At 34.4% G+C, this 15920-nt stretch overlaps 1 protein-coding gene across 1 annotated transcript; it reads left to right on the top strand.

Annotated features, from left to right (window-relative positions):
* The first annotated feature begins 1365 nt into the window (after positions 1 to 1365).
* On the top strand, positions 1366 to 2820 carry LOC126696271 (coumaroyl-CoA:anthocyanidin 3-O-glucoside-6''-O-coumaroyltransferase 1-like). The gene has a single exon (XM_050393037.1). The coding sequence runs from the start codon at positions 1366 to 1368 to the stop codon at positions 2818 to 2820; it is 1455 nt and encodes a 484-aa protein (XP_050248994.1).
* Positions 2821 to 15920: the final 13100 nt, after the last annotated feature.

The following is a 15920-nucleotide window of genomic DNA, read 5'->3' as shown; positions in this document are numbered from 1 at the left end:
GAGAAAATATGGAAGCAAATATTAAATAAAATAAATAAATAAATAAAAACCCAAAAAAAAAAATACACATCTAACTACCTATTTAAGCATATTTTATTCTCAAAATCAATATTTTATATTTTTATATCTTGATAACTGTGATAACGAAAAGTGTATATTGAAAATTGAGAAAATAATACTGTAACAATTTTGTTTTTTTAAAAAATGATATTTAAATGAAATAAGATTCATAATAGGAGGTCGGATATGAGTTTTATATATATATATATATATAAAAGAAAAGAAAAAAAAAAGGGTAGGTTCTTACCCTGAAATAGAGAGAATTTGGTGAGTTCAGTGCCGGCTCAATGGGTGAGCTAAATAGGCAATCGCCTAAGGCCCCAATGAAAAAAAGCCCCTAAATTTTTACCAATAGAGATATTCCTATACTAATAGAAGTATTAATTAAGCCCTAAATATTCACCAAAAAATAAAAAAGTAATTTTTTTTATCAAAGAAAATATTTTCATTAAATGGGTCAATCATTTAATCTCTCACACATAAATGTTAAAAGAACTCATTAATCTTACACTAGTAAATAAATTTATACTCAAATTCTATTTAGAAATATCAAATATATAACTTTATTAAAATTTTCAATCATAATTTTTTAGTATTTGGTTACTTCATTCAATGAATAGTGTTTATTTTAGTTGTAGTCATTGAATAATGCGATGGGTTCGTTTTAATTTGTAATTTTTTCTCTAAAAAAATAGATTTCATATGAAAAAAAAAAAGTTAAATAAATATTCTATTAATATTCAAAATATAAGAATAGACCTCACTTGAAGTTGTTGCCTTAGGCCCCACTATACCTTGAACTGGCCCTGAGTGAGTTAATACCAATGCTTAAACTTTGGGCTGTAAATTGTGGCAATTAATTTCTTTACATCTAATAGAAAACCTAACTATCAAGAAAAACAGGGATTCCGATGATTTTCACCCATAAAAACCTGCTACTCTTCTTGAGGGGATTCAACTTCAATTTTCGGGGGAAAATGTCCTATATTTATTGAGTTTGGTGATCTTTCAATTTTGCTTGTAAATTGGATTGGTTAGGCCTAGTTTGCCAACTGCAGTGTCCAACGTGTTCCAAATATATTAGTTTCTTTGAATTAAACCTTAGATTGGAGTAATTTAAATGCATCGTACAAAAGGAATTAGCAAAGTATTACCTTGTTGGCGATATAGATCATATTGGAGCTATTATTTCACTAGAGTTGGGGTGGAATCATCAAATTTCAATTGTACGCATCGTAAGAGAAGCGCTGTATTTAAGAGTTAGGAATGTATCTTTTTCATAAATTGCTTTAAAAATACTTCAAAATGGACTATAAAAGAAGGGCTTTCATCAAAGAATTAGTAAGGGAAAAAGACAGTGCCATGGCTTCAACTTGCACACGTAAGGTTCTTGAACATTGCCAGATTTCTCCGCCTCCTGGCTCAGTTCCCACAACCTCTCTTCCACTCACATTCTTTGACATACCATGGGTTGGTGATATTCACGTGGAATGCCTTTACTTCTACGAGTTCTCCAACCCTACACAACATTTCACACAAACTATCCTCCCCACTCTCAAACACTCTCTCTCCCTCACTCTCCAACACTTTTACCCACTTGTTGGAAATCTCTTGTGCCCCCCACCTCCCACCAAACCTTATATCCTATACAACAATGGTGACTCAATCCCATTAACCATTGTAGAGTCCACAAACAACTTCAACCACCTTATTGGGAACCATCCGCGAGATTTCATAGAATTAGATCATCTTGTTCCAAAGTTATCACCAATTCAAATTTCCAATGAAACATTTGTGTTCCCTCTTCTAGCCTTAAAAATTACCATTTTTCCCAACTCTGGCATTTGCATTGGAATTACAAATCTGCACGTAGTTGATGGATGGACCTCTCTCAATTTCATGAAATCATGGGCGTCAATTGTGAGTGCCGGAGGAGAATCGATCATTACTCGTCTTGAAAAGTTCCTACCATACTATGATAGGGATGTGATCAAAGACATAAATGGTGTGGAGGCCATTTTGATGAATGAGTATTTCGGATTGAGATCAACATGGAAAGATTCTATTCTAGGTAACAACAATGCTCTTCCTTTAGACCATGTCCAGGCAACATTTGTACTAAGTCGAGCACAAATCCAAAGCCTAAAAAAGTGGCTGTTCGCTCAGAGCAAGAATGAAAATGGTTCGACCCCACAACATTTATCAAGATTTGTGGTAACATGTGCTTTCATATGGGTTTGCTTGATCAAGACTCAAGATCAAATTGGAGCTATTAGTTCCAATGATGTTGATGAGATTTACCACTTTGTCTTTCCAGCTGACTGCCGAGAACGCCTCGAGGTTCCAGTGCCCATGACGTACTTCGGAAACTGCTTAGCTCTTTCTGTTTCAGCAGCCAAGAAGGGTGAGCTATTGGCAGAAAATGGTGTGGTTGTAGCAGCAAGAGCTATAGAAAAAACAATTTCTATGAAACAAAGTGAACCATTAAAAGGTGCTGAGAGATGGATTTCTGATTTAATGAATCTGTTAAAACTTGGGCGTCTTTGCACTGTTAGTGGGTCACCAAGTTTGGGCTTTTATGAGAGTGATTTTGGGTGGGGTAGACCAAAGAAAGCCGAAGTAGTGACCCGTCCAATGAACATTTCTCTTGCTGAGTGTAGAAATGAGAAAGATGGCATCGAGATTGGATTGTTGCTAACCAAGTCTGCAATGGACACTTTCAGTTCTATATTTGAACAAAGCCTAAATTTTCTCCATTGATATGGACGCTTATGTCTAGCTACACAGCTGCATGTAGCAATGTTATCTGAGTCATATGTCTAGTAAGCGTATTTTGTGTTTATCTAAATAAATCAGTTCCTTTCTTTTCAATTGTGGTTTGTTACTTTTCTTGGAAACTGATTTGTTCCTCTGTTCTTTTGCTCAAAGATTGTTCCATATTGTCCTTGGGCAGAAGGTTTGCTTTAATTTGTTTTTCTGTTATTAGTAAGTGAAGGGGAAGCTATTAATATACGAAAAGTTTCAATTTTGATTAGTCTAACTTGATAAATACTAAAGTTAATGGCAATGTTATTTACACGTCTTCCATCCACGATGGTTTTGGCGGAATATTGATTAAATTTTAGGTTTTTAACATTTTGTTGAGATTTCAAAGAAAATTAAATTTAGAGGAACAATGCTAAAATGGGCACTTGAAGAGCTAATTTCAGCGCACGTGAAGAGACTGTACCACATTTGAAATCAACAATTCAATTCAACAGAGGATTTCATCATTTCACGAAAGCGGCAGTTGAACTGCCATTTCATCTTAAAAAGAGGTGCGTAGGTCATGCCTGATAATGAACTCGACCCCTCTAATTGAATTTTGTTAGGTTGATGGATTGTGATAGGTTTTATTTTTTATTTTTTCAATACTTGGATATTGGTTTTTATTTTTTATTTTTATTTTATGTGTGGATTGGATCAGTTTGAAAAAGTATTTCAATCCAAGTAATTTGGTAATTTATAGTCTTCCATCAGTTGTTCTAAGTTTGGAAAAGATTCACGAATATTTCTCATGAGCAAGCTAAATAGAAGATTATTTATTTATTTAAATGTTAAATAGATTTTTTAAAAGATTAGAAATATGATAGTTACGAAAAAAAAAAAAAAAAAAAAAAAAAAGAGGTGAAATTGTGACTTGTGATTGATATGAATTAAGCCTTCTTTTTTCCTTCTTGCCAATAATGATTTTATTGAAAAATATAAAGCTAATTTGGATGATTGTCTCCAATTTAATTTAATTTTTTCACAAATAAAAAACACACAGCAACGTATGCTTTTTTAGATGTGTTGGGTACGTAGTAACTAATAAGGTATTGGTTCTAATTAACTTAATTGGTGAAGTTTCTTATCGTTGAATATCACAGAATAAGAAATTTGGGGTTGTCAAGGGCGTTTTTGGATTGCCCATATGATATTTAGGAAGCCAAGACCGAGACTTGACTTTGGGCTTAGAATAAGGCCCAAAGGCTATCAGTGAAGTGTGAAAGACCTATTTTTGCTCAAAGTCCGGATTGCATCTAAAAAAGATTATAATAAGGTCTCAAAAATATATATCTCTTGCAAAAATAAGTTAGCACAAAGGATGACCCACCACAATAAGTGCCTAAATATTAGTCCAGCGATAAACAAGAGATACGTCCAGCGGTAGATATCTGAAAAATTAATTTATTTATTTCCATTGTAAAAATTATGCATTTCCTCCATAGTTGATTAATATAAAAGTGGACCCATTATAACAAGTACACGAGGAAAAATGGTTCAGTAGTGAATATGACAGACCTCTAGTGATAACGTCTAATTAGTTAATAAATATGTTTACATGATAAAAATCATATATTTTCCTCATTATTATTAAGTTAACATGAGGGAAAACTTTCATGTATCCAAGACATTATGACCTTCATTATAATAGTAATAAACAAGGATTAAAGGCTTCATAATTACAAGTAAAAGAGGAAAAATTATGATGGAATGAAGGGAGAGAAAGTGTGTCCATTTAGTGCAGCAAATGTTTAAATAAGATCTTGATGTGCCATATTATGCCCATAATGATGAATATATGTGTATAGTAAGTGGTGTGAGTGACTTTATGGAAAGTATGAGTGCATATGTGGAAGTATGGAAGAGAGATGGAGTGGTGTTTACCCATTTTGGAGTATGGTGTAAAAATGGGCTGTTTATGACTATTTTAAGGTGTTGGGATTTTCTGAGGAGATGGAATGGGATGTTTATGGGTAAGTGTACATGAGTATTTATGGATCAAAAGCTGATTTATGAACTAAAAGGGCTGATTTATAAGCTGAAAATAGCATGATGGGTGAGGAATTTTATGATAATTAAGATCCTGTCCCCCTTGATGAGTTGATGGTAGTTCCTTTTATAAGGAAGTTTAAGGGATTGATTAGTAAAATTTAGAAGGGACCAGGTCTGATAGCAGCAAAATCCCTGAATATCCCCTCTGAGATTTAGCCCAAAATGGTGAGACTTGCTTTTAGAGGTTTTGCTTCTTTGGGTAGTTTCAGCTAGAGGCTAAGATGCTCCTAATCTAGGCATTAAATGCTTGGATTTGGAGATTAATTTCGTCTAATGAGATTATAGCATGTATTAGGACTAGAGATCTTGCTTGTTGCAACTAGAATCAAAGCTCAAGAGGGTTGGTTGACACTCCAAGCCAGGTGTCAACCATTGATGCCTTTGCTAGGAGCTTCTGCTAGACACCCCTTTATGTCCTCCAAATCACTTTTGCCTACTTTTCTCCTTTTGGAATTCATGGGCTTGGTTTATGAATCAATTATATACATTTTTAGTAATAAAATAAACGATTTAGTTGAGGATTTCATGAGTTTGGAGGTCTTGGTTATAACTTCCTTGAGTTGTAACCAAAACTTGGAGAAGAATGGTATATATTTATTGCCCATTAGTTTTTAGGTGTTAGCCCAGTCTCTAGCAAGGTTTTGAAACTCGGACCGTTCAATGAACCGTGAAAGAGAGAAGTTCAAGGTTTTTGAGGTTGGACCGAGGTCGAACCGGGATCGAACCGTGATGACGTCATAATTAATTTAATAATTATTTAAATATAAATAATTATATTAAATTAGTATAAATATAAAAATTAACTAAAATAATTTAATTAAATACAAAAATCTATCTTTCAAATATATTTTTTATATCATAACTTTCCCAAAACAAATAAGAAATATTAAATACTAAGTAAAGGTAGATATGGTATTCTTTATTTATTTATATGTTGATTAGTTAAACTTGTGATAGCAATAATAATATATTAATTAGAAGGACACTTATATTATATTAAATAAAATAAAAGTTTTAAATTATTTAATAGTCTTAAATTAAAATTATTTTAGAATCACACAATTTTATATTTTTTTGGGCACAATTGTAAATTTGAATACCTATCAAATATATATAAACCCATTATTTTTCCTCTACTGCCTACTCTCTATCCCATCAGAATTACAACAACAACAAAAAAAGCTAACAACCAAAAAAAGCTGAGACAAATTTCGGTATTAGATTTTCTCTTTAAAAAAAAATTGTAAATATTAATTAGAAGTACTTAACAATTAAGAGAGTTGTCACATCATGTTGGGAAGGTGAAAAAAATGGATGGCTGAAACTCTTCTTACCTTTCCAATGTAATCACGTGGAGGGCTTTGGAAAAACACAAATAAAAAAAATAATACAAAAACTAATGAGTGGAGTTAAAAGAGAGAAAGTGCAGACGGACAAAAGAAAGAGAAGGAGAAAAAGAAGAAAGAAGAAGAAGAAGAAGAAGAAGAAGGAGAAACAGCACCAGAGGATGAAGCGTTCACCAGCACTACCTCGTCCGCCACTCCACCGCCGTTCGTCCTCCTCCCCACCACCAGACTGGGTCAGATCGGCTTGTTCTTTTTTCTTTTTTTTTTCTTGTTCTGATTTAACTTCATTGTAAGAATTGGATTTTGTTGTGTTTTGTGTTTGGATTATTTGAGATGTTTTTTGAGATTGAAGCAAAGTTAGATCGACTTGTTCTTCCCAGCAGTTGTGTTTCTTTTTCTTTTGTTTTTCTGTGTTTTTTTTTTTTTTTTTTTTTTTTAAAGGTTCAAATTCAAAGGGAACCGTGAGAAGCGGTCTGATCACGGTTCTTAGAACCGTGTGGTTGAACCGCGGATCGAACGGTTCCCTGCTTTTTTGACATAGACAGGTTTTTAAGCTTAAAGAACCGTGATGGTGGGAGGTTCATGGTTTTTCCGGTCGGACCATACGGTCTGGTCCGGATTTCAAAACCATGGTCTCTAGTACTATTCACGTTAGAGTTGGTAGTGGCAGAGAGGCTGATGAGATAGGTGGCTAGCTCCTAATTTGGTTTGGAAGCTTAATTGTTTCTTGAGATGCTCTCTAGCAGAAGGCAAAACTAAAGGGAGTTCTCCAGCAGGGTCAATTTGCACATATGGGCTGTTTTTGCTGAGATTTCATTTCGGGCTTGACCATGAGGGCTGAGTATTTTGGTGGGCCTCTGACTTAATTGTTCTCTCTACTTGGGCCTATCCTTTTGCTTTCTTATTATGACACATCATCTTTCTTAAATTGATTATAATTATAACCAATTGAAATCAATTATTTATAATCACATTTAGTCAGACTCAATTTGTGATAGTGCATCTCAGCCATTAAAACTTGATTTGATGATAACTTTCAATCTGATGGTCCGATTAGGGCTCATGACTAGTCGATTTGATCGTTACAATATCAAGATCATTTTGGAGGAATAAGATTAAGGATCTAATGACCAGAATCAAGATGCATATTTCCAAGGTGAAATTATCATTTTACCTTCCATGTGAGGTTAAATGTGGGTTGCAAAATAGGGTGTCAACAATATGGGTTTTAGTTGTTAGTAAAAATGAAATGTATTCATGATCTTTAAAAAATATTTATGATAGGTTTTGGGTATTAATTTCCATGGGTTTTAAATAACAATTTGTATAGTTTCTCATAATTTTTGCCATGGATTATTTGGTAAATGATATTTTTTTGGGGGCTTTTAAATATTAATCGCCAATGTTTCTTGTGAATAATATTTACCATGGGTTCAAATAGAGGCAATATCCATGGGTTTCAAATAAAATATGGTAACAACCACTATAATGGAATAATGTGATATTCTCATGAGTTTTTCTGTAAATAATCATAATAGGCTTGTAGGATAAATAATTATCATGAGTTTTGGAAATAAATATCATGAATGTTGTGATATAAGATAAATAATGACCATGGGTTCTTATATAAATTCCATGGGTTTATAATATGGTATGAAATAAATAAATGTCATGTTTTTAAGATAAATAATAGTAACTTTCCATGGAATTTTATAAGATGACCGCCATGGGTTTTGAGAATAGATAATTGCCATAGATTCCATGGGCTTGTAATATTATAGTAATAGTTTTAAGAACTTAAAGCATTGCTCATCATTGGACTTGAATTGAAATACTTATGATATTGTATTTTGCCAAGTATTAATAACCTTGGGCTTTTGATAAAATAGTGCCAAGTAGTTAGCTTGGGCTTTTAATAGTGCTAACGTAAATTGAGCTTATGATATTGCCAATGAGAATTGGGGTTTTGCCAATGTAAATTGGGATTTTGATATTGCCAATGTGAATTAGGCTTTTAATATTGTCAATGAGAATTGGGCTTTTGATATATTGCCAATGTGAATTGGGTTTTTGATATTGCCAATGTGAATTGGATTTTAATATTGTCAATAAGAATTGGGCTTTTGATTTGTCAATGTGAATTGGATTTTTGATAAATAATTTTCCATGAGTTTGAACCATGGGTTTTGCTTATGAAATTTGAATTCTATTGATAAAATTGTCATGGGTTTAAATCATGGGCTTTAGTTATGGATTTGAATTCCATTGATAAAATTGTTTTGCCATGGAATTGAATCATGGACTTTTGAAATATTGCCAAGCAGAAGTAGTCTTGGACCTTAAAAAGAATGGAATGTGTGCATTGGACTCCTAGTGCTGGTTTTGGTCATAGTTAAATAATGATAATGAAATTGGATAAGATATGAATTTTTGGGTTTTTTGTTATAATTTATATTATGACCCAATTTAGATAATGAGATATAAAATATTTGTGGGCCAATGGGATGAGAAATATTCATGGAGGCCCAAAATAATTTATGGGGTGATATTTTGGTATTTTTTTGGTGAATAAATAAATGTAATTAAATAGGATTCAGGCACATGGCATGAGTGAAAAAATTGTACCTCAACAGGGGTTCAAACTGTGCATATACAAAAAAACTAATTGATGTCTTATCCTTATAATAAATAGAAATTATCATGAAGTGGATATCATGGATTACATTTTTATTGTATCTTAATAATAAAAAAATAAAAAAGAATAAAAAAGAAAGAAAAGAGAAAGGGGATAAGTTACTATATGTGGTCCTTTTTCTAATTGCAACAATATTATATATGGTCCTTACACATCCATTCCTACCATTCATTAAATTCATAGGCCACCAAAATTTTTGTAAATACAATGTGGCCACTATAAATCCACTCGTTACTTATATAACAAAGAACAAAACATAACTCCCATAACAATTTAGAAAAGATATGACATAATTTTGACACCATAATGAGATTCATGACAAAAAAAATGGTACTTGAAAAGTCACCAAACCAATAATAGTGGTTTTTTTTTTGGCTGAATAAACCAAAATAGTTTCTCTGTCGCTAAGAAAGTTTGTTTTCTCTTAAGCTATAAAATTTGGGGTCCCTTCCTTGTGAAGGTGTGATTAATTGTTTTCCTTTGAATAACACATTTATTCTTAGGCTAGTTGGCTTTTTCTATGGGGGTTTTAATTGGGAAATAGAATTGGAAACTAACATTTCGTACAATCTTTCTAAGGAATTTTTACTCTCTAATCATCACATCTCTCTACCATGGAGGATTTAACTTCAAACTGGAGTCATCTCACTTTGTTAGAGAAGGAAGGCCCAGGATGTTGTCTCACGGGTGACCTTAAAACAAAAGAATTCATCATTGTTGCGAAGTTTTTAACAAGAAGAGCTTTAAACATTGACGCCATTTTCAAGACTTTCAATCCCCTATAGCGAGCCCGAAACGGATTTAAAGTGCAAAACCAAGGTGAACTAAGGTTCTCTTTATCTTCGAAGACAAAGCAGATGTGAACCGAGTCCTCCAAAGTGAGCCATGGAGTTTTGACAAACACCTGATAATAATGCAAAAGTATGATAAGGAGTTTGCCCTCATGGATTTATGCTTCACAAAGACCTCCTTTTGGGTACAAGTCCATAACATCCCGATACAATATATGAATATGGTAGTGGCAGAGAAGATATGCGAAATCCTGGGGGAGGTTATTCAAAGTCCAAAGGATGCCACAGCTCAAGGTGGTAATTTTATTTGGGTAAGAGTTTCAATGGACATCACTATCCCCCTTACTCGTGGTCGTCTTGTATCTCTTAAGAAAGGGAAATAGGTATGGGTTCAGTTCAAATATGAGCATCTGCCCAATATTTGCTATTGGTGTGGCTGTTTTGATTGCGATGATAAAGACTGCAATGTTTGGATCGAAAGCGAGGGATCACTCACACCGGATTAAAAACAATTCAGCCCCTACCTACGTGCTGCATCTTTCATCCCAACAAGAAAGAGTGTAGTAGTCATGCTAGGTTTCTACAAAGCTTGAATTTCTCAAAGCCGAAATGAAGGCACAATGTGGAATGTCGAGAAGCAACCACCGATCAACCAAGAACCAAAACTGCTACTTTCGGAGACTAGTGTAGTCTGAGAAGATACCCATATGGAATTTAATTCTCCAGCAAACGTCACTCACGTGGTAACTAATGTTGACTCACATGATAACAAAGATAGACAGTTTTTCGACGAAACGGTAATGCAGAATCTTAATGAGTGAGAAGTTAGGAGTGGGCTTCAATGCAATGAAACGACTCCATCAATTCCGACTTAGAATCAATCACCTGCTCCTCAGCAATATGATGTAACGCCTATGGTTTTTGAAAATCAATTAAAGGAAATCGACAAAGTTTTGAATATCTTTGAAGAGCCATATCCTAGTCCAACCCTAGTCATCTTCTTGTGCTACCAAGATGGACACAGCTTGACAGACCAGTAAACATCAAACCAGTCAACATAACAGAGCCTATTTGAGGCAGTAGGAAAAGATACAAGAAACATGGGTGCGACAACCATTCCGAATTACCATGTAAGCGTCAACTGGTTTTGAAGAATGATGAAGATATTTATCTGGAATTGGTGGAGGCTATCAATCAACCCCACCAGTTGCAATGAATTGCCTAGAGTGGAACTGTCGTGGACGTGGGAACCTGCGTACAGAAGGCGCTTGTAGAAAAAATACAGACAAAAGATCCCTTTGTCGTGTTCATTGCCGAAACATGGACAGATGATGCAAGGCTAGATCGAATTCAACAAGATATTGATTTTCAACACCATTGGGTGGTTCCGAGTACTAGGAGAGGTGGTGGATTGGTTTTGTTTTGGAAGACATCATTTAACTTGTCAATTGAGGGCTCATCGAAGTTTTTCATTGATTCTCTCATTGATAAAAATACTAAAAATATATGGTGTAGACACTCAATTTTGCACCCATAATTTAATCTTAGAAGATGACTAGAATGACCATTCATATATCCGAAAAAATCATAGTTGCATTACATGCATTAATTCATTCATTGCATATCATAAAAATGATCTTGAGATTCTAACGGTTGCAACGGTATGTCCGATTCCCAAATTGGACCGTCAGATTGAAAGATATCACGAGATCAAGTTTTCACGATTTGCATGCATTGTATAGGGTGAAGTCAATCACGTGTGATTAATTGAAATTAATTTTGATTGGTTGATGATTAAAATTAATTAAATGAATTTTTGTGATTGGTTGAATATTTTTCTTAAAGTGAGATTTGTTACATGGGATTAAAACAAATAAGCTGATAATATTTAAAGACGGTAGATAATTAGGCTTTTGGGATAATTATATTCAAAATAATTATTTTAAAAATCCTAATTATCACTTTAGAATGAGGTTTATCATGAAAATAACTCTAAAATTCGTCCAAATATAGTTTTAGACTTGGAAAACACTTCAAAAACGTGCTAATCAAGTAGCAGATTCAGATTCATGTTCTAAGGCACTTTTGGCATAGTAGAACTCAAAATTCGAACTAGGCTATTTCTGGAAAAGTTGTATAGAATCAAATTTCCCTTCAGCTTAATCCAAAAGTTTAGTAGAAAGATATGATCAAAATACTGAAGCTTGTTCTGATCTGAAAAATCAGCTTACTCTTATCCAAATCTCCTTTATTTTTTAGGATTCTCCCCATACATTTTTTTTTTTTTTTGCTTATTTTTTAAGCTGATTGGACACAATTTTTAAGGAAACCTAGCTTATTTTATAAGCAACTAACATCTCTATAAATAGAAGAGGCCTCCCAACATTCAGGACCCCTTTTCTGACCCTTCTTTTTCGGGCTCTTTTTTTTTTTTTAACTTCTTTGCTCCCCTTAGGTTAAAGATGTTCTAGAGGCTTTTGCTTTAAGAACTTCTTTTTTGTAAGTAAAGTATTTTAGACCTCAAAGAGGTGAAAACTTCTTTAATTTCTAAAATATTCTTATGTTGAAGAGCATGCTCATGCAAGAGATATCTAGTTTCATTCTTCCATCTGTTTTTTTTTTCTTTTCCATTAGTAGTTAATATGTTGTGATTGTTTGTTGCATGAATGCGGTTAATATGTTTAATTTTTATTATGCCTTGTTCTAAATTCATATTTGTTATGCTTAGTGTAAAGTGGTGGGTTGTGCTAGTAGTGTTGGGCTGCTTCCTGCTGCACTAGACCCAAGTTTTCTGGATAAGGGAGTTGGGACCAGTCCAATTGTAACTTAATTTGATCCGGCTTGTGCACAAACTATGCCTGGTTTGCCAGGAACGTGTTTGCGGTAGTCAGAGCTATTTTAGATAAGTTGTGGCAGATAGACATAATAACAAAAAATAAAATATCTGGCTACTTAGTAGGAAATGACCGAATGATCCCCAAACACAATCACAGTAATAATAATCACTTTTACCAAAAAAGAAAAGAACAAAAGGGAGCAAATAGTAATATGTATGGGTTAATCAAAAGATGAAGAAATCAGCTATTCGGTCCGCAGGAGCAAAACCAGAGAGGAAAGAACATTCCTTCTCAACGCAATTAATCTCTCAGGAAAATCCTGCTGTGGAGTTTAACTACCCTGAGGGAAACGGTCCTGAATGGTTGATACAAAAGGGCTCTTTTTGGTTTTCACAGAGAGCAGGATTTCATAAGGAGAGAGGGAATTAATCTATCAGTGCATGCCTACCGTTCTAATTCTCCCTCTATTTTTCTTTCTGGTTGTTTTCTTTCTTTTCCTCCCACTCGTTTCTTTTCTATTTTCTGGGATCTCTTTCTTGAATTCCTATTTCTTAGTTATGGTTCCCGTTGTTGCTTTGTTTTTTGTTCACGACAAGGTTCTCTTTTTATAGTGCCTGCCATGATCGGATTTTACTGTTTTAGCCCTTAACCTCCTTTGTCTGGTCTGGGTGTACTGGTCGACCACCACTAGTCCGTCTGTGTGCCACCCTCCATCACCAGACAAAGAAGGGTATTTTGTTTGTTTTTTTGCCGTGACACCCTTTCCTGCTACGGTCTAGGTTCTTTCTCTCTCCCTATCCCTCATGGCATGCACCTAGTGGTTCCAACTCAGCTTTCTTCTTTTGGGTAGTATGTCATCCCAGTAGGACACTTTCCCGAAAGAGCCTGAGCCGGAACCTCAAAAATAGAATTTTCCCTCTCCCCACCACCAAACCATGCCCTCTGTATCTCTAACCCACGACCTTATCATGCCCTGTATTGGCTGGGTATAGGCTGGTGGTGCCTGGGTCTTGCGCGTGCCTCTCTTCCATATGTGTCCAAAATCTGCCTGCTGGTCATTCGTCTGTCGTGGCTTGGAGGCTTGCCTGCATAGTCTGCCATTCGTTCCTTTTGACTTCTTATGTGAGCTGCTTTTCGATTTCCCGCTCCCATGAAGAGCTGGGCTTTATTTGATATTGGGTCTTACATTTCTTTCGGCCCATTTCTTGATTACCCTCATTTCCTGCCATATTACTCTATCACTCCTGCTGTAATGACTTAATCCTGCTGGCCCTCTTTTGGCCAGTCGTTTACTCTTTCCCCCAGTGGCTTGGTATGGCGTTGGTTTTCCTACTTATGGGCTCTTGTGTCCCTTTTGTCTTCCTCTTGGGCATCCTTGGCCCACTTGCTTTTTTTTGGGCTTTCTTAGCCCTTTTACTAACTCCGCATTCCCATGGGTTTTTACTAACTTCATTGGACTTCCTTGGTCCAATTTCCTTATTCTCATCCTTAGAGTTCATAGGCCTGTCATTGATCCCTTACTTTCTTTGTTTGCATTACTTTGGGCCTGCAGTGGCCCTTTCTCACTTTTCTACATCATATACTACCCATGGGTATGCTATTTCTCTCTTTTCGGGCTTCTTTAAGCTCACTTGCCTTTTCAAGGCCCATCCGTTTATTTCATGGGCCTGTGATCCATTATTCCTGTCGCTTGGACCTAATAGTTTTGCCATCTGTTTGCCAATTCTTTGTTGCCCTTGTCGTTGGGCTTTCTTCTTTCTACTTGAATTCTCACAAATGACCCTTAACACTTAGATATTTAGTTGAAATTTTCTTTGATATGTTCTTTAGTTGATTGTTTTTTTTAATTTTTTTTTTCTTTGATTTCAAAATCTATTAATGATCATCAAACATTTTTTTCAAACACAAAACTGATATGTATCTTCCTTAGATGCAGATTTGAATTTTTTTCAAACACAAAACAGATCTGTATCTTCCTTAGATGCAGATCTGAATTTTTTTTCAAACACAAAATTCATCTGTATCTTCCTTAGATGCAGATCTAAATTTTTTCAGACACAAAACTAATCTGTATCTTCCTAAAATGCAGATCTGAATTTTTTTTCAAACACAAAAGCTAATCTGTATTTTCATTTACTACATATTTGAATTTTTTTTCGAAAAAGTTTTTTTTTTTTTTAATAAAATTGCAGATTTTGAAATTTCAAAGAAGAAATTAAGAGTTAGGTTAAAGTCTTTCCTATTAATATGTGATGCATGCATTGCAAGTTTGTCTCCTGAATGTGAGTCCTCTTTTAAAAGTCTTTTTTGATTTAGTTTACAAAAACATATTTGATTTTTTTTACAAATCAATTTTTTTTTTTTTTTTTACCCTTTACAAAAACAGATCTGATTTTTGCCAATCAAATCTTTCTTTTTACTCTCTACAAAAACAGATTTGATTTTTTACCCTTTACAAAAACAAATTTGATTTTTCTTTAAAAAGAGGACATTATTCATAAGGCAAATTTATTTAAATTAATTTTGTCTAGTGTTTGTCATGTGTATCATAACATATCATTCAACATCAATACTAAAGGGTATATAATGGTCATTAGAGTCTAGAAGACCAGACTCTGTCTAGGCGGAATGGGTGTCTAACACCTTCTCATTTCGTAACCTAGCCCCCAAACTTAAGATTTTGGATAGGTAGTGTGATACGCCAATTTGATTGATTGTATGATGTGTGTAGGTGTGTGATGAGTCTCACATCGAGTACTTATTGGGTAGATTTAAGCTTTATTAACAACTATAAGGAGTCTCAATTGTGACTAGTCCTTTTGAAGTATAGCGCAAATGTGGCTAGCGCTTTTCCTTGGGTCGTTACATATGGTATCAGAGCCGACCACGTAGTCCCATGTGGGCTCAGAGACACTACCCCACAAAGTGGGCCCTAATGAGGACGTTAGGGATTTAAGTGGGGAAGATTGTGATACCCCAATTTGATTGATTATGTGATGTGTGTGGGTGTGTGATGAGTCCCACATCAGGTATTTACTGGGTAGATTTGAGCTTTATTAACAACTACAAGGAGCCTCAATTGTGACTAGTCCTTTTGAGGTATAGCGCAGATGTGGTTATCGCTTTTTTCTTTGAGTCGTTATAGGTAGACTAGTGTTTTGTCTTTTATTTTGGTAGAATGTAACTAGGACCAAAGCCTTGTAAGGTTAATCCACCAAATTGTACATTTTTATATTCAATCAATGACATTTGAAGTATTTTGAATATGTAATTATATTTATTTTTTCTTTTTCTTTTTTTTTTTTTGTAAAAAAAAAAAAGTGACGACTCCACA

This window comes from Quercus robur, chromosome 8 (assembly GCF_932294415.1).
Source record: "Quercus robur chromosome 8, dhQueRobu3.1, whole genome shotgun sequence".
Taxonomy (NCBI): domain Eukaryota; kingdom Viridiplantae; phylum Streptophyta; class Magnoliopsida; order Fagales; family Fagaceae; genus Quercus; species Quercus robur.
Note: the sequence above shows the minus strand (reverse complement) of the source record. Positions and strands in the feature narration are given on the sequence as shown.